Source organism: Eptatretus burgeri, chromosome 16 (assembly GCF_056783735.1).
Source record: "Eptatretus burgeri isolate ZD-2024b chromosome 16, Ebu_testis_v1, whole genome shotgun sequence".
NCBI classification, from domain to species: Eukaryota; Metazoa; Chordata; class Myxini; order Myxiniformes; family Myxinidae; genus Eptatretus; species Eptatretus burgeri.
In genome coordinates this window covers 10,990,348-11,014,714 of record NC_140976.1, presented here as the reverse complement: position 1 = coordinate 11,014,714, position 24,367 = coordinate 10,990,348, and the positions used below count along the sequence as shown (strand labels likewise).

Below are 24,367 nucleotides of genomic sequence, written 5' to 3'. Positions count from 1 at the left end.
GTTGAGGATTTGAGGAGGTGGAGTGAAGAGATGGAGGTGAGAGGGCAGTGGAAGGAGGCAGCTTTGTGGATGGGAGGGGGGAAACTTTGAGAGGGATGAGTGAGGGGGATGAATGGTGGGAGAAAGGTGAGGGGGGAGTTTTTGAGAGAAGTGAGAGGAAGGCTTGGAGGGAGAAGAGTGGGATAGTTGCTTTGAGAGTGGGGGGTGAGAGGGGTGAGTTGGCACTGAAGTTGGAAAAAAAGAATGGTTAATGTAAAGCGAACATTCATAGCAAACGAGTTTTTTTTAAAGTTTTTGGTCAGAGATGTGATTAAACACATTTCTTGATGGATGCAATAAAGGCGAATTCAGAGAATGGAGAGAAGAAACGCTGTAACAGTTGGATTTTTTAGGCAAGGTATGAAGGAAAGGTCGAATTGAGAGTAGTCTGTTTAAATAGTAGAAGAGTAGTGCATTATGATACAGTAATGAGAACCACATGTGTGAAAGAGGAAGATGAAGCATTATAAGAGATTGTTTATGTTATAATTATCAATGTTTGAGAGAGTTTAACAGATTAGGTCATGGAAGTGTTGCAGAAAAAAAAAAAAAAATCGAGGAAGAAGAAGAAGAGGAGGAAGAAGAAGAGGAGATGAAGAAGAAGAAGAATCAGAGAAAGGTAGCGTTTTTTTATTTAAGATAAGAAAGAAATTAGTGGGAGGGATGGGGGATGTTAGGAAAGTGGGGAAGATAGAAATTGAAGGTAATGGGGAGAAAAAACAAATAAACACGATCGTTCACCGAGGGGGATATCGGTAGGCCTCAAGCCTCAAGGATAGGCCTCAAGCACCCGGTAAGACAAGTTTGACGAAATCTCACAAAATAACACGATTTTTGAAACAAAACCGAACTAGGAATACACAGCAACATGTAGGTGAAACAATAAACAGTTAAAACGGGACAGATAACGACCGGAAACTTAACTTTGAGATCGTCAGCAGAGAGCCCCGAAAGACCTGTCGACGCTCCAAATCCAGAACCGGAAGTCCAAATCCAGAACTGGGAATATGATTGATCATAATCTTCTTCTCTCCAAACTTGATTTCTATGATGTTAGAGGTTGTGTTCCTCAGTGGTTTAAAGACCATCTTACTAATAGGCAACAATTTACGGTCAATAAAAGCTCTAATTCTTCATGGAGAGCTATCAGCCATGGAGTTCCCCAATTTATCTATACTTGGGTCTCTTCTTTTTCTATTATATGTTAATGATCCACATACTTGTTCTTCTTTATTATCTATTTTTCTCTTTGCTAATGATACAACTATCATCTATTGCAATCCTAGCTACGACTCTTTGATCAGTACTCTTAATAGTAAGCTCATTAACGTTTCATCCTGGTCTAAATCTAACAACTCTCCATAAATCCCAATAATATGATCAATAATAATAATATGATCAATAATAATATCAAGTGTATGGTCTTTCGCAGCAAATTCACCAAACTTCTGCCTGACACCATTTCTTCTATCTATATTGACAATGAACCCATTGCTTTTGTTCATTTGACAACATTTTTAAGTGTTACCTTGGATTACAAACCTAGATGGGCTAATCATATTTCTCGAAACTCGGGCGTACTGTCTATACTTCATACCTTCCTTCCTCCTTCGATGTTATTCTCCCTTACCTGAACTATTGTAACATTGTCTAGGCATGCCCTAGTAAAAATCAGCTACACTCACTCTCAGTTATTCAAGTGTGCTGTAAGGATCTGTACTCTTTCTCATCCACAAGACAGCACTGCACCTCTTTTCACCAAACTCAACACATTGATACTTTTTGACATTAATAAATTACATCCAGGGATATTTATGTGCAAGCATATCAACAATCTTCATCCACAAGTGTTTTCATCTTACTTTACAGCAGGCCATGACATCCACACTCATTTCACGAGATCACAAGATAACTTATTTCTACCTTTTACTCGCACATCATACTCTATTAATACACTACGTTATTATGGGCCACGTCTTTGGAATAGTATTGATGGAGCAGTAAAGGCATAGTCTTCTGTGGGACGGTTTAAGTCTTCTAAAAAATAATATTTGATCCCCTATTATTGGAAGTTTCCTTTCTTACACACTGATTTGTTATTCACTTTTGTAAATCCTCACCTTATTGTTATTTAATTTTTTTTAGCTTTTAATTCTTGGTATTATTATTCACAGTATTCTTGACAATTTTTCCTTAATTCTTTGTCATTCTTTAGTTTTGATCTGATTTATTGTTGTCATTTATATTGTTAGTCCATAGGCATATCAATACAAGCTTTGGCTTCTGAATATGCCTCCATATTTGCTTCTGAACTAGTATGTGTTATTTTGATTGTATCCTGAGTTCACCAAGTTCTGGAAATATGAGTTTCATATATATTTTTTATTTTACTGTACTTATATTGGCAACTACGGAAATAAATGTTTTTTTGAAATTGAAAAAAAAAAGGGGGCACGGTCTCATTCCGGTCAAAGGAAGTGCTACAGGGACAGGGAATACTTTGCTTAAGGCCCTGTCACACCTTGACGTTTTAGCCAGCGTATGCCGACGTATGAAAAATTGTTCTAAAACACTGGCGCACGTCGGCATACGTTATGTCGGCATTCATACGTTATGGGTAAGTTTTGTATACGTTAAGAGCACGCTGGCATCCGTCGTAGTACGCCGAGCTCGTCGACAAATTTTAAGCATGCTCAAAATTTTCCGACGTGCTCGGCGTATGATTCACACGTTCCGCATACGCTGGCCATAAGTTGTAGGCACATTTTGCGATCGTTGACAAATGTCGACACAAGTCACTTGTAAGTTACTCATGAGTCGAAATACGTCGAGGTAATGTCTAGCGTACCCGAAACTTATTTCTAACCTATGAGTAACGTGCTTTGAACCTATGTGTAACGTATCTCAAACGCATATTGATGTATGTAGACGTATTTGACGTCTTCCGGACGATCACAGAACTTACTGAACGTGTTTCTAACTTACAGCTACCGTATAATGGCGTATTGGCAGCGTTTAGGGGAATTGGTATTATATATAAAATGGGGTTCACAGGAGGAACCCGTCAGTGTTCCAGACTCCATGTTGAGTAGATGTCCATGTCAGTAGTATCAGTAGTAGTAGTATGTGAGCGTGTCAGTAGTAGTAGTAGTAGTAGTAGTAGTAGTAGTAGTAGTAGTAGTAGTAGGTGAGCATGATGGGGAGGGTGTGGGTGATGATGGATCCTCCTTGCGCGCGCGTCCACAGCCACGGCCAGGAGACTTCTTGGCAGCATTCTTCGAAGTTTTCTTCGGCATGACGGTGATGTTGACACTTCGATGTCTAGCTTGGTTCTGATTTAAATTGTCGAGCGGCAGCGTCCATTTAAATCGTCGAGCGACCGATCTAAATCGTTGGGCGTCAGCCTATTAATAGGCTACGCCACGTGATCGTCGGCGATACGCTGCCGCGTGATATGCATAAGTTTGACTATCGTTTGGCATAGGTTGTGAACGCCGAAAACACGCTAAGCATTCGTTGGTATAAGTTATCTATAAGTTATCGAAATGTTCTGTGTATGTTACTAATACGTTATGCATACATCCAACTCGTTATGAATACGCCAAAAACTGAAAAAAAACATCAATAGTTCAGCGTACGCCAGCGTTTTACATACATTTTGATACGTTGCCATACGCTGGCTAAAATGTCAAGGTGTGACAGGGCCCTTAGGTGTTTTGACATCGACTCCGAGTCATGGGAGAAGCTCATCCAGGATCGATGCACCTGGCACAACCAAATAAAAAAGGATGTGGTTTTCTTCAAAGGCAATTGCATATTAGAGAGAAAACGTGAGGAGCAAAAATCCCGAGTTAGACAGTCATCTAACACTCAATCGTCTGGCACAACCAAATATAAAAGGGTGTGATCTTCGAAAGCAAGCACATATCAGAGGCAGAGAGAAAATGCAAGGGGAGACTTTCCTGAGTTATAATGTCATTTAACACTCAATCGTCTGGTCTCCTTTACTATTTGCAGTAGAACCTTCCAGGCACAGATTGGCCTCATCGGTCACCTACATACCCACCAAAACCTTACCAATCTACCCAGATGATGAACATGGTCATCTTTGCTTCAAACAACAAATATCACCAAAACACAACATATAATTATTTATTATATATACTTTACCATCTCAACTATGAAAAAACCACCTCAAATAATTTACTTATTTACACTTTACCACCTCCACCACCAACATACAACTTTCAATTATTTATTTCTATGCACTTTACCATCAACACCACTACCTACATACCACCTTGAATGATATATTTACATACACTGTGCCATCTCCAGTACCTACATATTTATTTGTTTATTTACTTAGTTATTTTGATGTAAAGTCTCCATTTCCAATTTTTAAGGTGCAGTTGGGGGCTGTGTCCCAGAGGAACTTACATTCCTGTTATTTATAATTTACATGAGCGATTTGGACAATGCGATTGCGAGTTGGCCGTCTAAACTGCAGAAGACAAAGCTCGGAGGTGAGATAGATAGTGGAGAAGGGAGTTATGGAGATGTACTGTCCTGGGGATGGCTCCGAATAATGAAAATCAGGAATGCATTATGCAAGGAGGCGTCTTGGAGCATGTGACACAGGAGCTGGGTTGGTAGTAGGAGGGGGGGGGGGGTGTAGCAGACAGTACAATGTCTTCGTTACATATCCAATCTCAACCAAACTTCCCAGGGAGGTGAAGGGTTGCATTACAGAGGTTGTAGCGACTTAATTTGCCTCCCTCTCCAACGGAGTGTTTTTTACCTTTGTCAAACTCCATAGCTTATCATGACATTTCATGGGGCACACGTTTCCGTAGCTTATCGTGGCGTACTATGTGGGGCGCACCTACCGGAAGTAAAAAGCATTATAAGCACAAACTATTCAGTCAATTCTGTCCAACATATGATTCCCTTTTAAAACAGTCGCTATACTGCTTTTTAACATTAAACTGAAAGAAATTTCAAGTAAGTCTGACATCTTTGAAGCATCGAGTTCCCCACATACTGATGGATCCAAGCCTTCTCGACTTGCTATGCCTCTAATTAGGCTGCCAGATCGGTTGAAATGATATTTAGCTTATAGAGGTGCATAAACGAGTCTTTACGCATGAACGATATATCCCATTGCCTGTCCGATTTTACGAGCCATCAGATTATACAGTATGTGTAATAATGCAAATGTGTGAACACTAGCAGCCAATCAGTGGAGTTTTTCCAGAGTGCCAATAGGTGTAGAGGGCACTGGAAGGTTCACTTCACTTGAGCTCATCATCCCGACACATTAGAAGCTCACGAGCTTTTCCTTACAAGCATTTTCTTATTCACGAGTCACTCAACATGTCAATACTTAAACATGACTTTTGTTCTACATCATCAAGACAATTGAGCAAAGTGGATTTCGTTTGTTTGATGAACAACTATGACGAAAAGGAACGAGCCTACTGATTACCTACTGAACGAGCCTACTCTCCTGATTACCACTTTAATTATCAACTGGACTTCATTTCCAACATGTCTTTGCGTTTTAAATGTGAGATTTATTTTGTTCTGGTTCAAACACAATCACCACAACCTCCTTTCGCCAACCAAGTTCATTATATTTCCCTGTAGTATTGTGTTTGTTTTAATTTTTGTGCTGTGTAGTAAATGTAAATGACCACTGACCTTCTCTGAGTTCCTTTATGGCAACAGATGTTGTGTTGTTCCACAACCCCTCATACACTGTTCCAAAGTTTCCACTTCCAATGCTTTTCGTTTTCTTAAACCTTGAATGAGGAACTTTGTAATTTTCCAGTATCTCCTGTAGATCATCTACAGACGGTCGTGTGGATATCTGTTGTGGAGAAGTGTTTTGGAGGAGAGACAAGTGTTAAAGCTTTTAAATATATTTTACAGTGAAGACAGCATTCTGTGTGCCATGATTCACTTGTTGTATTCAGGGTTAAAGTTTAACAGTAGCCATTGGTAAACTGGCACATTTAAAGCTGAATATTTTGCTTACAAATATATTTTCAATGCAAGATTGCATTATTTTATTTTAGTAATCCGTGTTTGATATATATATATATATATATATATATATATACATATATACATATATATATACATATATATATATATATATATATATATATATATATATATATATACATATATACATATATATATACATATATATATACATATATCTTCTTCTTCTTCTTTCGGCTGCTCCCGTTAGGGGTCGCCACAGCGGATCATCCGTATGATCCGCATCGTGATTTGGCACATGTTTTACGCCGGATGCCCTTCCTGACGCAACCCTGGTCGCCTCTTACGACACAGGGATATGGTACACCTATTTTAACCGGGGTATACACCGGCCCAGTACACTGGTACTCATTTCGCCGACCTCGGAAGGATGACAGGCTGAGTCAACCCCCTGGTGTATTAATTCAGTGGCCCAACGGGGCTTGAACTCAGGACCTCTTGGATCCCAAGCCGCTGCCCTAACCACTGCGCCAACACCAGGCATATATATATATACATATATATATACATATATATATATATATATTTATAGATTACCATTGTCTTCCCAGCAGTGGTTTGGGCAGGAATTTGTAACTTGGCCACAGTGCCGACGATGATAGCTCACCCATTCTTCGTGAAACACGTCGTGGGAATATTTAATGTCCATCAACTAAAGTCGTCGTATGAACGGCAAACATATTGATGATTCACCCCTTCTGTGAAACGTCAGGATGACATTTTATAGCTGGGCCGAGATTCAAACCAAGGCTCGGCAGCTTAGAGGCGAGTGTTGGTACCTCGAGGTCATCCTGGCAGAGGTTGTATCGTAACGCACTGTTGATAAACAAACTGTGAATCCATGCTAAATTTATACATTAAAAATGTAAAAATATAAAATCAGACTTACAATAATTACCTTTAAAAGAGTGAAAAAATGAATTTTGTAGCTATTGTACCTCACATTTCGCAGACCCTATTATTTACTTATATCGGGTGAGGACAAAAAATCAATTTTTCCTGATTTTGACTGACTTCATTCCAGATTTCGACATAATTATTTAGGCCACGAGTTCCAATCATCAAATTTGGAATCAGATTTTGAATATCAGCTTTTAATAAGTCTATACGGTACATTATTCAGTCTTGCCAGGGGGCAATCACATTTCATCTACAGCCTTACACAGCCAATCAGCATAAACTGTGAACAGACAAATGGACAGCCATCTCTGCCATATACAATATGTATATATATATATATATATATATATATATATATATATATATATATATATATATATGATGCACATTAAAGACAACAGATAGATACATTAGGTATTGGATAGGCATTGTTGTTGTACAGATACAATAAACAGGCAATGATTGGTCCTGCCAGAATGGTGCAGAGGTAGCACACTTGCCTTTGAGTTGTCTTGTCTGTTTGATTCTTGGTCAAACTATAAACTGTCAGACAGGTTCTTCGCCAACAGGATCTTGCACCACAAAGAGTGTAGACCCTCAGATGGGCATTGTACTCGGTGTCCCCCTTCTAATAACATTAGTTGGTTGATGTTAAAGATCTCACAGTGCCATTCGTGAATTGCCAGCACCCTGAACAAAATCCAAAGATTTCTGCCCTTATCAGCTACACAACTCCATTCCCTTGCAATGACGCACACCCATAGCCATTTTCTGTATACGAGAGCATAAGATCACTAAAATGTACAATCATCTCTAAACTTCAACAGGTTTCATGTTTCCATTGACCGAAGTGTTTTGAACCACTTGTTGTTCTGCCGTCTGTTATCTCACTTGTTAGCTTCTTGATTTTCAGCACAGGCATTAAAGCAGAAAACTTGATATATTACCAACTTTATAAAGACATATTCCCTTTAAAATATTATATCTTCATACATTATTCTGCCCTTTATTAACAAGGGCTTTGGTCAAGTTTTAACCAGCCCCGCTGTGATGGATTAAAGGATGTGACGCGCGATCACGTGTCGCGCAGTCAGATAAAACCGTGATGCCGTGCGGCCGGTGGGATCATCCCTGGGGCATTGTCATTTACGGCGGTGGTTCACTTGGTGCTCGTTGAATGGTGGGAATTGAGGTTATACCGGACTCCGTGCTTATGCTGGCTAATTGCTGATTTATTTTGCGGTGATCAACTGCACGTGTATTCCTTGCTGCACATGTATTCCTTTATGTGTCTGTAGAAGCGGCTTCAATTAAGTGAAATAAAGCCTTACACTCCGAAGGCTTTTCCCTCGCACTCACTACAATTTATTTCACTTGATTCCTTCGGCTACCTCAACCGACGATGGACAAGATCTACAAACCGGAGAGGTTCGACGCAGACCCAAACGCTACTGACTCGGAAATGAAGTGGTCGCATTGGTTCCGTTCCTTCTCACACTATCTGACCATCATTGAAGAGGGAGCCGACAAACTGGCCGCACTTGTAAACCATGTCTCGCCCAGCGTATTCAGGCTCTTCTCGGAGTGTGACACCTACGACGCAGCGATTGACGTGCTGTGGGCCCTCGACGTGAAGCGCAAGAACGATGTATACATACGACATCTTCTCAACACACGCAGGCAAGCAGCCGGGGAGACAATCGATCAGTTCCTGCAAGCTCTGAGGCAGTTGGGCAAAGACTGCAGTTTCCGGGCTGTAACCGCCGAGGAACACCGAGATGAAGCGACCAGAGAGGCGTTCATCCAGGGGCTCCGGTCAGCCCCCATTCGGCAACGCTTACTGGAAAAAGCGCAACCCACTCTTGAAATGGTAGCTGACCAGGCCCGAGCTATGGATACGGCTCAGCAGCAATCTGAGTCATATGGGACACCGGTGTTGCTAATGAATGCTGCTACGGCGGAAACTCAAGGACCCCCCCCTCCCCCCGGGACACCTCCGACACTGAAGATGGAGATAAACCCGAGGAATCGGATACCCAGACCTCGTCAAACTCCTCAGCCACTACTTCGGTTGGTAAATGCTTCTTTTGTGGGTATAAAAGACACCTCCGCAACAAATGCCCCGCCAGGGATGCCACATGCATGAACTGTGACAAGAAAGGGCATTATGCCAGGGTATGCAAATCTACTCTTAGAAGAAATAAACCCACTTCTGCGGCTCTCTACTCACAAAAGAAAGTAACAGCAGCTTCACCGGGGAATCTATCCAAAGTTATCATCAACGTACGAATTAACGGGCATATGGCTGAGGCTCTGATTGATACCGGTAGCTCTGAAAGTTTCATCAACAGCTCGCTAGTGAAGGGCAGGAAATGGAAGATCCACCCGACAGACAATACGGTATGCATGGCCTCCACATCACTACAGTCCCGCGTACGAGGGTACTGCAATGTTGAGTTGGACGTAAAAGGCTACACGCGTCGGGATGTAAGGGTACTGGTGCTTCGCGATTTATGCGCAGATGTAATTCTGGGTCATAATGTCCTCAAGCAGCACACGAGCGTCGAAATACCCTTTGGAGGAAGCAAACCTCGTCTAATTCTAAATGCTCTGACCTACGCAGAGGTATCGTCCCTCCCTGCTGTTTGCTAACTTGTTGCCGGACTGTAAACCGATAGTGATCAAATCGCGGCGATATACCACTGCCGATATGAACTTCATCACTTCTGAGACCAAGCGATTACTGGAAGAAGGAATTATAGAACCGAGCGATTCGCCATGGTGCACGCAGGTGTTGGTGACCACCAACCAGAACCACAAGAAACGAATGGTTGTCGATTACTCATAAACGGTCAATCGCTTCACCCAACTCGATGCCTACCCTTTGCCGCGCATAGACGAGATGGTCGAATGCGTGGCCAATTACAAAATATTCAGCACCATCGATTTGCGAAGCGCCTATCATCAAATTCCCATTCGGGAGGAAGACAAACCTTACATCGCGTTCCAGGCAGGTAGACGCCTCTATCAATTTAGGAGGATTCCGTTCGGTGTCACGAATGGAGTAGCTTGCTTCCAACAAGTTATGGACGACATCATCTCGGATGAAAACCTCAAAGACACTTTTGTTTACGTAGACAATGTCACGGTGTGCGGTAAGGATCGGGGGGAACATGATATGAATCTGGACAGATTCTTGAGCATTGCTAGAAAATATAATCTGACTCTCAACTACGACAAATGCGTATTCTCGGCAAAGTCAATTGACCTTCTCGGCTACACAATAGCCGACGGCACGATTAAGCCCGATCCTGAACGATTGCGCCCGCTCCGTGAGCTACCCCCACCTCATGACCTGCAGACATTGCGTCGAGTGATCGGAATGTTCGCTTACTACGCTAGATGGATCCCCCAATACTCCGAAAAAATACATCCCCTGGTGCATTGCAAAAACTTCCCGCCAGATGCCGCTGTTGTAAAAGCTTTCCACAGCCTCAAAGATGATATCAGTAATTCCGTGGTATTATCGATCGTAGTGGAAACGGACGCTTCCGATCACGCGATCGCCGCAACGCTCAATCAGTCCGGCCGACCCGTCGCGTTCTTCTTGAGAACTCTCTCAGGAAGTGAGCAGAGACACTCGGCGATAGAGAAGGAAGCGTATGCTATTGTCGAAGCCCTACGTAAATGGAGACATTATTTACTGGGCAACCACTTCACACTCGTCACGGACCAGCGATCCATTGCCTTCATGTTTGATGGGAAAAATAACGGGAAAATTAAGAACGAGAAAATAATGAGATGGCGGATAGATCGATCCTGTTATAGTTACGACATTGTTTATCGGCCCGGGAAGGAAAACCCTGCTGCAGACACCTTCTCTCGGGTCTACTGTTCGGCGACAATCAGTCGGGCTTTGCAAGACCTCCATGTGTCTCTGTGCCACCCGGGGGGTAACCAGAATGGCACATTTCGTACGCAGACAAAACCTTCCCTATTCTATCGAAGATATTAAACAAATGAATGCTTCATGCCCTGTTTGTACTGAACTAAAACCCAGATTCTATAGCGCCGCTTCTGGCAGATTGATCAAGGCCACTTCACCCTTCGAGAGACTAAATATCGACTTCAAAGGGCCCCTGCCGACCAAGACAGACAACAGATACATACTCACGATTGTTGATGAATATTCAAGGTTCCCTTTCCCGTGCTCGGATATGACCTCGGGCACTGTCGTGAAATGTCTCTCTGACCTCTTTGCCATGTTTGGGAAACCGTCGAACATACATTCAGACAGAGGGCCATGTTTCATGTCGGTCAAGCTCAAACAGTTCCTATATGAACACGGCATAGCAACTAGTCGAACGACGGGTTACAACCCACAGGGTAATGGGCAGGTGGAACGGTATAATGGAGTCATTTGGAAAGCCGTAACCCTGGCGCTGAAATCGAGAGGACTGGGGCCCGAGCGGTGGGAGGTTACCCTACTCGACGCTCTGAATTCCATATGCTCTTTGCTCTGTACGTCCATCAATGCTACTCAGCACGAACGAATGTTTACTCACCAACGACGTTATATTGACGGCCAATCGGTGCCCAACTGGCTAACCTATCCCGGAACAGTGTTCATGAAGCGCCCGGTACGACAAAGCAAGTATGAACCAATGGTGGAGAAGGTCGAACTCATCGATGCTAATCCAGAGTATGCTCATGTTAGACTTCCTGATGGCAGGGAGACCACTGTGTCGGTTCGCCATCTGGCTCCCGCAGGTACTCCTCCTGCAGGTACTCCTCCATCTGGTACTCCTCCCTCTGACATTCCCTCAACAGGTGTTTCCCCCCCAGGAACTCCACCCGAGAATGGTGGCGACGGAGCTACCGCATTCCACCTGAGAGCGATCGAGGAGTCATCCTCGGCACGAGTCGAGGCTCCCCAAGAGGATCGGAAGCCTCCCTCAAGTGAAACCACCATTTACTCCCGGAGAGGTCGACGGATAAAACCCCCTCGCCGACTCGATCTGTAAAGGGGATAATCGGCATCCCTCGATGGCACCTTACCATGCTTCTATAACTCAAAATAATCCTCACTGCTTGGAATGTATGCTTCTGTAGTTTTAATAGTTCGCACTGTTTGAAATGTATACTCCTATAGCGTTGAAGTAATCATGGTGCGTTAGTTGAGCCTCTAGTTACATTTTAAAGAGGGGAAGAATGTGATGGAGTAAAGGATGTGACGCGCGATCACGCGTCGCGCAGTCAGATAAAACCGTGATGCCACGCGGTCGGTGGGATTGTCCCTGGGGCATTGTCATTTACGGCGGTGGTTCACTTGGTGCTCGTTGAATGGTGAGAATTGAGGTTATACCGGACTCCGTGCTTATGCTGGCTAATTGCTGATTTATTTTGCGGTGATCGACTGCACGTGTATTCCTTGCTGCACATGTATTCCTTGCTGCACATGTATTCCTTTATGTGTCTGTAGAATCGGCTTCAATCAAGTGAAATAAAGCCTTACACTCTGAAGGTTTTTTCCTCGCACTTACTACACCCTCACTTTTCAGCATCCCTGAGTACATGCAGTTTTAAATTTTATTTCTGTTCTGTAAACATGTGGATTGACCTCAGAAACATTGGACAGCTCAGATGTAGCTTACTTGATTTGGGGTTTTCTAGGCTGGTTTCAATTCATGACGATGGAATCTGGCAAGAAACTCTCTTCCTCACATTTTGCATGTACTTGTGTCACAAAGAATGCCATTCTTTTTGAATGAGTGTTCATTGAGCTGTCACATTTGTTCGGGCTGGCTTGTTGGCCATTACGTGAGATCCCATGATATGTTTCAAAAAAAGAGTAGGCCATTACATGCTCTTCATCTGTCCATGTTCATACCATAAATCTGTGTAACTTCATGTCTACATTAACTTTCTTTGATTTTTACTTAACATACGAAATGTGTTCTTAATTTTGACTTTCTATCCCTATTTAATTTAATCTATTCGCAGGGTCTTTATGACTGGTACTGGCCCAAAGTTACTTTGTTACTTGAACAAAGGTTCTCTTGTAAAATATCTCACGGGATATTGTACGGCTACAAATCTACTGTATAGTTACCGTTGCTTTACATCTCCTCAGTCAGAACATCTCTTTTTGACACAATAATGTAGTAAAACATTTGTCAAAATGAAGCCCATGTAGAATTGAACTCAGAACTATGTAATCTAGAAATTAACACACTGCTGACTGAGCTACCCTGTTACCATTGTTTTTAAGGCATAATTTGTGTCTCTAAGAAATAACAAAGTTAGGGAGCCTTAACAATGTCTATTTTGCTGGTTACCTTAGGTCTTGAATTTACATCCTCCGGTTGGTCATCATTTCCTATTGGTGAAATGACGTTTGACGGCACGTATCCCATTTTTCGACGACCAACATTTTCTGATGAGTGCAGAACAGACACATAAATCCACAATTCACTGATGTCCTCCAGCACGTTCATTACGTCTCCCTTTTGGAGGTGAATATCCCACTCTGTGATTGGTTCATAATCTGCCAATGCTATATATCTAGAATGTTCAGAATCGGCCTTTGACTCAATGACAGGCTCAGCGACAGGCTCAGCGACAGGCTCAGAAGACTGCTGCCTTTCGGCGCAGCGGTGGCATGTTTCCAGGCAGCAACATTGCCGCAGTTTGCTTCGCACAATTCCCATGATGAGGTGTAGGTTATGGAACCTCAGAGAGTTGGCTGCAGCTAACTTCTTTTGAGATCTGAATTGAGTCGTCTTTTGGTGGAATGGTCTCGAAGAGTTCAAATATCTGTAATTGGCAGAAAGAAGGCAGCAGTCAGTCACTGTAGATGATTTACTATGACAAAATACAACTAAGATAATAAAAGTATTTTTCAAGAAAGACTATTTGACACAATATGTAAACTTGTGTGTCTTACAACTCTTTTGAGTTAAATCATAAATGCTCATGTCTTGCGTCATATCCTCATAAACATCTTCTGTCTTGATATCCAACGTAAAACTGTCTGTGTCCATGTAAAGTAGGTTAAGTCGTTCATCGTAGTTCATCTTCAAGCTGTTATAGAAATACTCATGCATTAACAACTTGGACAAGTCAAGAACAGATATTCCTACGTAAATAGGTTTATCCATCACGATGCTTTCCTTCTCCATGTGGATAGCACAAAAGTTCTCAGAGAATGCCTCTCCTCGTTTAAAGCTGGGTTTATTAATTCATTTAGATGCTCATTTCCATGATGAAGCAAGCCTTATGTTTTGTCTGTTTCTTACATTTTCCATCGTCTTGTTAAATACAGCATTATTCATTAATTTTTAGAAGCCTTTCTTGAAGTTGGTCTGAGCAACTGTTCACATCTGAGTATTGAAGTCAATGTATTTTTTTAGGCCTTTGATTCAACTTAAGAAATCCGTGAGTTTTCTTTATTCTCAATCCAGATGATAGATATTGCCTCGGGTTTCGTTGGTGTAATACGTAATTGCCTTTGGCGTATAATGTAGTTTAAAAAATTTCTGTTGGCGTGTGTGTATATGCTGTGGAAGAGCTCGTAAGAAATGATTGTTCTGTTTTTTTATTTATCGGGAGGATACAGTAAGTCTTTGTGAGCATTATGGAGTTCTTCGGGATATTTTAAATCACACTTCAAAGTAATATCCAACTTTTGCTTCGTATATCACAATATTTTTGGAATCCTGCTCTGTTTGCCAAATAAAGTTGCCAAAAGCAACCAATAAAAGCTACATGAGGTAGCCCTTTGCCATTTTAAGCCCTTTGCCATTTCAAACCCTACCTGGGATACTCTACACCTGCAGTCATTCAAATTCTAAATCCTACCAGGGATACTCTACTTGGGATACTCTACACCTGCAGTCTTTAAGATTCTAAACCCTACCTGGGATACTCTATTCCTGCTGTCACTCATAAGTAGTACACACATGAGAATCCCAATGCTACACACCCCTGATGATCACCTATGATTTACCAAAAACAAGTGATATGAATTTTCTCGATAAAATGGAGACAATATTGTTTCACACATACGACTCTATCCCTCAAAGAGTGCAGTTAAACATATTTATTACCTATAACTTACCGAGAGAGATTTTCACTCACGTTCCTCCAAAACAGCCAAAGCAACTATGATTCACCAACAAAAAAATTACAGCCTAAGGTGTTATGCAAATATTTTGAACTGGTATCACCAGTTTGTTAAGTCAGGAGAATGAGAATCCAAACGTATTCTATAAATGTCAGTGTTTTCTAATGTCTGAGTGGGCTGTTATCATGTTAGTGATCAGGTCCCTGGGTTTCAGTCTGGGGTTGAGTCAGGATTTTTTTTTCACATCAGTCCCACCCCACCTAATTTATTCCCCTCTTTTGAATTATATAGATGACATTTATCTCTAACACATGCACACACAGAGGTGGATACTTTGAAACATGGTAGGTCTCCAATCCACCTCCTGAAACACACCCATGTGTTGAGATAGCTGCCATCAACAGTAACTTACACATACGCACACACATACGCACACACACACACACACACACACACACACACACACACACACACACACACACACACACACACACACACACACACACACACACACACACACACACACACGGACTGCCGAGCAGGCGCATAAGACCTCTGCCAGGATAAAGGGGAGGTTATCTCGAAGACTCAATGGATGAGTGGGCTGTCACTGCGTCAGCGATGAGGTCCCGGGTTGAGTTTTTTTTTTTCACACCAACCCCAAGTGTGAATTAATGGCCGTGTGTGTGTGTGTGTGTGTATATATATATATATATACATACACACACACTGTATGTGTATATATATTGTTACCGGCCGGGGGTCAGCCGCCAACCGACCGCTCTGGACGGAGCCACAAGTCGAGTCGGCCCGACCGATCACCCGGAATATAGATCGCCGCCCGGATAACTCCGAGCAACGGGTCCTTGTACAAGAACCGAAATATGCCAATCGGCAGATCACGTGGGGTAGGGTCGATTGCCAATCTTCAATGTACCTAAATACCCATGTGATCCAACTACCGGGGTATTCCACCCTCGACGGATCTCGTACGGAACAAACCGCCGAGACGAGCTTGTCCGTGCGCGATTCCGAGTGGCGTATTCGCCGAGAACCGTCGGTCCAAATGTCCCCCTATTACGGCAAACCAATGGCTTTCTAACTCCCAACACACGAAATGTTCAGTCAATGAGGGAATGGACGAAACGAGCAGGTTTGCATTCACACAACGACATTTATTATAATGAAACACGTATGTAATTAAATAAGGCAAAACACGTATGCAATTATAAAAACAACAAAAGCACGACAAAAGAACTACAACCGTCTATAAGCAATTATTAATGTACAGTCACTTACACAGTTTTACTTACGGGACTCGGCGCCACAACATTCATTCGAAAGAAAAGCAGGAAAAAGACCCCATCAAAGGCAATGGGGTCAGACTGGACCTCTTGGGTCTTTATGGCGTGTGACTTGGCAGACCGAACGAGTCCCACGAGACCGTTGCAGGTTACCTGCATCCTCGTGGTGTCTGGCTTGGGAGACCCGCGACGTCCCGTCCCCACGGCAGCTAGCGTAGCCGTGGTCGAGCTCGGGCCTTCCGTGTGGCAGGCGAGCTCTCTCCGGCTCTCTCCACACGAACGCGCTTGGGCGACCCGCGATGCTCCTTCCCCACGGCAGCTAGCGTAGCCGCGGTCGAGCTCGGGCCTTCCGTGTGGCAGGCGAGCTCTCTCCGGCTCTCTCCACACGAACGCGCTTGGGCGACCCGCGATGCTCCTTCCCCACGGCAGCTAGCGTAGCCGCGGTCGAGCTCGGGCCTTCCGTGTGGCAGGCGAGCTCTCTCCAGCTCTCTCCACACGAACGCGCTGTTTGTGCGACACAGCAGGCAAGGCTACGCCTCCAGCTCGCATCTCCTTCGCGACGCCCGGACTTCCACGCAGCTCCTTGGCTTCTGGCTTCCTCCTGACTCCCCCAACTGCCGAAGCAAAAAGCTTACTCCTCCCACGGGACTCAACACATGAACTCTGCCACGAGACTCCCTCACGAACTCTCGAACTCTGATCACGGGACTTTCACGAGACTCTTTTGGGACTCTTTTCACGAACTCTTTACATGGGACTCCCATGAACTCTCCCGGGACTCTCTTTGAACAAAGAAAAGATCTCCTCTTTATCCTTTGCACCCCCTCCCCCCGCACCCGGCGTGACTTATGCCCTCGCGATCCACCCCCCGCACCCGGCGTGACTTATGCCCTCGCGATCCACCCCCCGCTCAACCACGGGTGGGAGGGAGTTGTTGACGTCACGGGATGGCAGGGTTCTTCTTCCTCTTTGCAGAAGAGGGGGAGGGACGTCTCCATTGTTTCGTTCCCTAACTATTAAATCGATCCGCAGCGCATCTGATCGATCTCTGAACATTTAAACAATGGAAGGTGAGCTATCTAGGGAACAAGCACTTATCGACATAGCTGACTAAGGGAACCTGTATATTGTGTGCAATTCGTAACAATATACACACACACACACACACACACACACACACACACACACACACACACACACACACACACACACACACACACACACACACACACACACACACACACACTATATGTGTATACACACATATATACAGTACATATTGTTGCGGTTCTGAAAACCGCATGCCTCTAAGGCAATGGCACCCAACATACAGTGATCCGCAGACAGTTATTTCGTTAGTATTCGGGCAGTCAGACCTTCCCCTCATGTCTAATGGGTTAACAAGATGAAGTTTACATCCAACCCTTTCCTTTTGTCCATGATACAAATGCATGATAACAGAGACACGCGCACAGCCCTGTGATAATCACCACCGCATTGTACAAGATACGCATGGCACACATCTTCATTCGGGTCTGTGCGCTGATTCACAACGGCGTCTCACCATCGACCTTCACTCGCCACCTCGGCCACCAATATCTCCCGCAAACGACAGAGGTCATCCCACGCCTCCTCGCACCTCCGCCTTGATGCAGTCGCCACCAAGCAGAGGCATGCTGCATAGCCAAGACCACTCGGGCCAAGTGGCGTGCGGACGGAACAAGCGCATTGACCAGCGCCAACCGCAGTGCACCGGGGGGTGCCCGAATGCGGGACCGACGCGACCCTCGGCCAGGCGCCGGAACATGGCCTGGGAGTTCGGTGCAAGGCGATTCATGTCATGGTGTTCAGTGCAAGGCAATTCCACAGCTCGGCCATGTCTCACCGGATGTCGAATGAGACCACTTCCGGCCGTAGGAGCCTGGCAGCGTGGGACCAGGGCCTAATAGGAGCGCACAATTCGGGTGACGACGCATCGCTTCAGGTTGTCACCCCACCCTACACCACGGGGCTTATAAAAGGCGGATTGTGAAGCCGTTCGCTCTCTTGACCTCTGTCTCACCTGCTGGTTCCGCCCGCTCTCGATCTCTGTATTCGCCTGCTGCCCTGCCTTCTTCGCCTGCTGAATCCGCCTGTCTCGCTGCTGGTGTCCGCCCACTCCACATGAGGGCGTTTCCCTCTGTAATTAGGTCACGTGACTATTTTAGGTAACCGGTTAACAGTAGACGGAGGACCCCGGGTCACATGGTTGAGATATTGGCATTCACAGTCGATTAGCAACCCGCCGCGTCATGGAGTTATCCGTGTGTGACGGTCTGCGATTCCGGAGAGTTTGGTGGGAACCCGAGGTAGCCTTCCCCCCCCTCGTGGTCTTCTCGCCCCGACCCCGGATCTGCAACAATATGTTCAACATCGCGTTATTTAGACTTTAATAAACCATGAAGAAGATTGATGTGTAGAGGTGTCGCAAAAATTATCCAGAGAGTGCACCATGTCAATGTTGGGCCAAATGGCCTAATTTTCTTGTTTGAGGACAGTTTCTCTCAGTCTCATGTTTCCATGCAGTCTCACATCATCAATTTTTAAAAATTATTTCCAGATGTACACACATACATACAGACAATATCCTCGCAGGAGAGGCAGGGTCAGATGAAGAGTTTGCAGGGCCCATTTCAAATGTTTAAGGGAGATCAAGAACAACTTACATGAGAAGGGTGAGTGTGGTAGGGGCTGCAACATCGACACAAAGGTACTGGCTCTCTGGACATGAGAGCGGTGGGGTGGCAGTGTGGACAAACAGGTGCTGGACATTGAGGGTGGTTTGGGTGGCAGCGTCAACACAGGTATTAGACATGCTAAGGTTCTGGGGGATAGATGGATAACCTATTGATTCCATGATCTACTTACCTTGCACACACAAAGTGAAAAAGCAGGGTGAAGCAGTTGGTTCAATCTGTTTGTCTGTTTCTGTCTGTCCTTACACAAGGAAATTGGAACAGCACTTGGTCGAGCACGTAACTCCCCCAAGCTGAAAAGTTTATGTTTTGCATCCCACTGATAAGCTGGATCCAGATTCGGATCTTCACCAAAAGCGAATCGATTCATCCTTCTCACACATCCAATCTTGTCCACCAAATTTCACCTGAATCCGTCGACAACTTTTTGAGATATCCTGTTCACAAACAAACAAACAAACAAACAGATAGGGGTGAAAACAACCTCCGTCCATCTTTGGTAGCAGAGGTAATTAGATTCAGGAGGAAGCAATTCGAACCATCATGTCTGCACCACATCGACACCAGAACAATTTCATCCATTAAAATGATGCAATTTCATTTGGGGAAATGAGGGGAGGAATGGGGATGAGATAATGAGGCACGTCCAGAGATATCCCAAGGGTGTCAAAATGTAATCCATAATTGAAATAAAACGAGAAAAAAAAACACTTTTTTTGTATTTTTCTTTATTTATTTCAGGGAGGTGGGGGGGGAGGGCTGGGTGAAGGCGGTTCTGGGGTGAGAAACACGCACAACACCAACCACACACACACCCCTTGACAAGACACAACACTCCGCACAGATGCAAATGTACAAGATCAACCCCTAAATAATTAAACTCATTGAGAAAGCAATGGAGATTTGGAATACCACATTGATATTACAGCACTCGGAGGGAAAGATCGAAACACCCGGGGTATTTTAGATAAGTCGGGGTACACAATACAAGATACGTCGCGGGATATTCCAGGGAGGTAGCCCTTCTCCCCTCCTATTTTGCATGGCCCTGGACCTCATTAATGACCCACCCACCCCACCCCAATCCCTCCTCCTTCCAAATTTCCAGTTTTCCCTCCTGAGAGTTTCCTTCTGCATCTATCTTGCCCATCCTATGCATCCTCTTCTGTCCCTCATTCCTTCCCACTCCCATTGTTTGTCCAAGTCTGTCTCAAGCTTGGCCTTCAACTCTGTCATTGGTGTTTCCCCCTCCCTCAACTGTTCCTTTTGTCCTATTGTGTCCTGATCTCTGTTCGGTGTACTAATTCTGGCTCTTCCACGAGCCTCAACGATGTAAACAACAAAAAAAGTCAAACTTTCCTCAATCCCATTGAGGGAAGTTTCCCCCTCCCTCAACTGTTCAATCCCATTCTTCCCTCCAGGCCTTCAAAACAGCTGTTCACCACCACCTCTTATCGTCCCCCTTCCAAATCCTCGATCTTTTATACCTCCGTTAATCCACCCCAAACCCACCTCCTTCAAATTCCCTGCTTTCCTTCCTGAAAGTCCCTGTAATGTCCATTTTGTATTCCCCATGTTCCCTGCCCCACCCCTCTCCCTTCCAAAGATCTCTGAATGTCTCTGTTCCCCACTGTTTTGTCCTTCCCACTCCCGCCCCTCTTGTCTCATACCCCCCTTGTCCCCCTTGCTGTGTGTTGTGTGTTTGCTCTCATACGAACCTCGACAAGGTATCCAAAAAACAAACAAACAACTAACAGGTCTGTAGTTACCCAATTCTTCTTGCATCCTTTCTTAAACAATGGCGTTACATTTGCTACTCTCTAATCCTCCGGTACCCGTCCTGACTCCAGCGAGCTATTGCAAATATCCATTTACCATCTTGCTTATCTGCTCAGCCACTTCCCACAATACTCTCAGGTGTATATTTTCTGGCCCATGTCACTACTTCACGTGGAACCCCATCAAATGCTTTCTCCAGATCAACAAACCCAAAAAACAACTTCTTCCTCTTCTCCATATACTTCTCCTGCAACTGCCTTACAATAAAAATTGCATCTCGTTCCTGTTCCTGGCATAAATCCAAACTGCATTTCGTCAATCTTTACCTTCTTCCTTATCCTCTTCTCCAACACCCTTTCCAATACCTTCATTCCATGCTCCAGTAACTTTATCGCTCTATATGAGCCACAGTCCAGAGGGTCACCTTTCCCCTTGTACAGAGGGACGAGGGTACTCGGTTCCCAATCCACTGGAATGCGGCCTTCTTTCACCACCAGATTACAGATCTCTGTCATTCTCTTCACACCCCAACTTCCCGCTGCCTTCAACATATCTCCCACAACTCCCGTCGGCCCTCCTGCTTTTCTACTCTTCATTGCTCTTATAGCTTCCTCGACTTCCTCCTCAGTTATCTTCTCTGCTGGTCCTAAAACCGGGTTACTCTCAATGTTGCTATCCCATTCATTTTCTACATTCAACAGCCTTTCCATATATCTCTTCCATCTTCCTTTAATTCCATCTGAATCCACAACAATTTGTCCCACTTCATCCTTCAAGCAACTCACCCCCATCACATCAAACCTCTCTCTCGCTATCTGCTTTGCAATCCTGAATACCGCTCTCTTACCCTCCTCCGAATCCAAACATTCTCCGAGCATTTTCCCATGTGTCTCCTTCGCTTTTGCTACCTCTTTATTTGCAGCCTTCTTGGCTGCCTTATGACTTCCATGCACTACTTCTGCCGCCATACCCTTCGCCTTCTGCCATTCCTTGAACTTCTTCCTCTTCTCGTCAATCCTCTTTCCAACTTCATCATCCCACCACCATGTTTCCGAGTGCCTCGGTGGTCCTTTTGTCCATCCACATATCTCACCAACGACTCCCAACAGACTATCTTTCATTGACATCCAACCACTTTCAAGCTCAACCATATCTTCCTCTACTATACTCGACCTCTCTCTTAATGCTTCCTTCACTGTCACCTCTTTCAACCTCCACACCTTCATCCTCAGTTGGTGCTTCCCACACCAAGCTCTCCTCGCACCTTTCACCCTAATGTCGCAGACAACCAAATGGTGTTGCGAAAGAGCCTCCTCCCCCGGGATCACCTTTGTGTCCCGGAGGTTCCTCCTATCTCACCTACACACCATCAGGTAGTCAACAATTGTCGTTGACCCATCTGACGTGTATGTAACAAGCTTATTATCCGCTTTCTGGAATTGAGTATTACAAATCAACAAACCAGCTCCATCAGCAAACTCCAAGATCCTTTCACCTTCTCCATTCCTCACACCATAACCATAACCCCGACGGACTCCCTCAAATCTATCTGTACTTCTTCCCACATGTCCATTCGAGTCTCTTCCGACCACAACAACTTCCTCATCTTTCACGTTTTCCATCAACTTCTCTATCGCACACTAGAACTTGGCCTTCTCTTCATCGCTCCGACCGACCTGCGGGGCATATCGTGAGATGACGTTCACTAAGAGCTTTCCAATCACCATTATCAATCTTACACTCACGACACTGTCGACAAACTCCTCAGAAAACAGGACACCAACACCATACACACCTTCAGGGCACCTTTTGCACGCAAACTTGTACTTCTGTCCCTGCCTACCCTTCACCATTCTCACACCACTTCCCTTCCATCTCTTCTCCTGCACACAACATATGTCCACTCTTCTTCTAACCAATACTTCCACCACTTCTGATATCCCTGTCATTGTCCCTACATTGCATGTCCCAAACCTCAGAAACCAATCTCCATGTGGGGCATCAGACATTTGGTGTTCATGAATGGAGTAATTTCCTCCCTTGCTTCGATCGGGTTCCTCACCTTGATTTTTGATGAGAGGGGGTGAGGACCCCCACGGGTACTTCAGGCTGTACCCTGCCCATATATAATTGCACTCATCTTGGTTCCCTCTCTGAGGCAATGTTTTTTATGGCCGGATGCCCTTCCTGACGCTAACACTTTTAGTCGCCTCCATGGGTGTCGATTGCTTTTGAAAAGTGGGGGGGACATTGCATGTCCAGACCACGATGCCCACTTCGTGCCGGCGTGGACACAGCAAGTCTACCCTTGCAAATTCTTGATTTTATACGCTCGTTGACATGCTGCCTTCTGATCACACAAATCCCTGAAATTAATCTGACCATCTCTCGACCATCTTTTTTCAAATGTAAGCAGACGGAGCGAAATTAATTAAACATTAATCATACACATTTCAAAGTTTCAAGTGTCATCAAAGAAATACTCATATATAGTTGTTTACAAAGCCTCCTTCTCACGACCCTTGAACTGATTCACTAAACATAAACTGAAAACTAGACTGACATACAAATTGATATTACACGAGTACGGTCAACTTACCTTAAAACTTGCCAAAAATATGAACCCTCTTGTCTGCCGATCTAGTTAAAAACCTTGTAGCAATGTCTTGGGGGTCAAGTGCAGTCAGACGATCTCGGTGAACATGACAGGTCATGAGATGGTTGAGGCGTTGTTGGGTCATTGTGGAACGTAACCAAGTCTTCATACGTCTGAGTGCGCTGAATGACCGTTCAGCTTCGCATGAACTTGCTGGGGAAACCAATAGAAGCCTAAGCAAACGTTCTACCTGTGGGAACATTCGACGGACTTCCAGCACCACGTCTACAAATATCTTACGGTAATCCTCAACAGATGAACCACTGAACTGGTTCCGAAAGAAGCCAAGTTCTTGCTCTCGGGAATCCGACAGTTCGGGATATTTGCGGACTATTTGTGGTTTGAATGACCCAAACAGGAGCATTTCACCCAAGTCCCTATATGCCATGAGGTCGGTTGATGTGAAGTACTCGTTAAAGTTCTCGAATGCGCTGTCGATGACTTTGAAAAATTCAACTCTGTGTACCTCCTCTGCAGAATTGGCAGTGTATTCCTGCGTGCCTCCATCAAGTCTCTTTGGAAGCTTGCGCTTACGAGGGAAGGTCACTGGATCTAGTTGGCACTGCTGGAGCTTCTGTTGTGCTGCTTCGAAAACCTCCTTAAACGTCTGGTCGGTACCGAGAGATTGGAATTTCTGTGCAGTTACCTTTGCAGCAGTAAGCATACCAGAGACGGTAACTTGTGAACCCTGAAGTGCCATATTGAGGTATTCAAGGGATTGGAGAACGGGCAATGATGCAAACAGACCAAGAACACACTT

General features: G+C 44.6%; 1 protein-coding gene across 5 annotated transcripts in view; it reads right to left on the bottom strand.

The window, feature by feature from the left end:
• Nucleotides 1-24,367, bottom strand: part of LOC147010509 (tyrosine-protein kinase SRK3-like) — a 67,793-nt gene that overhangs the window by 19,235 nt on the left and 24,191 nt on the right. The window contains exons 1-4 of one of the 5 annotated variants that reach the window (XM_085859441.1): nucleotides 19,345-19,628; nucleotides 13,955-14,091; nucleotides 13,347-13,824; nucleotides 5,743-5,911 (exon numbers count right to left, since the gene is read on the bottom strand). In XM_085859441.1, the coding sequence (XP_085715567.1) occupies nucleotides 5,743-5,911; nucleotides 13,347-13,718 (541 nt within the window). In that variant the 5' untranslated portion in view covers nucleotides 13,719-13,824; nucleotides 13,955-14,091; nucleotides 19,345-19,628. Of the gene's footprint in view, nucleotides 1-5,742; nucleotides 5,912-13,346; nucleotides 13,825-13,954; nucleotides 15,055-15,127; nucleotides 15,554-19,344; nucleotides 19,629-24,367 lie in introns of those variants that run through there. The other 4 variants (XM_085859439.1, XM_085859438.1, XM_085859440.1 and 1 more) reach the window with 4 other exon arrangements.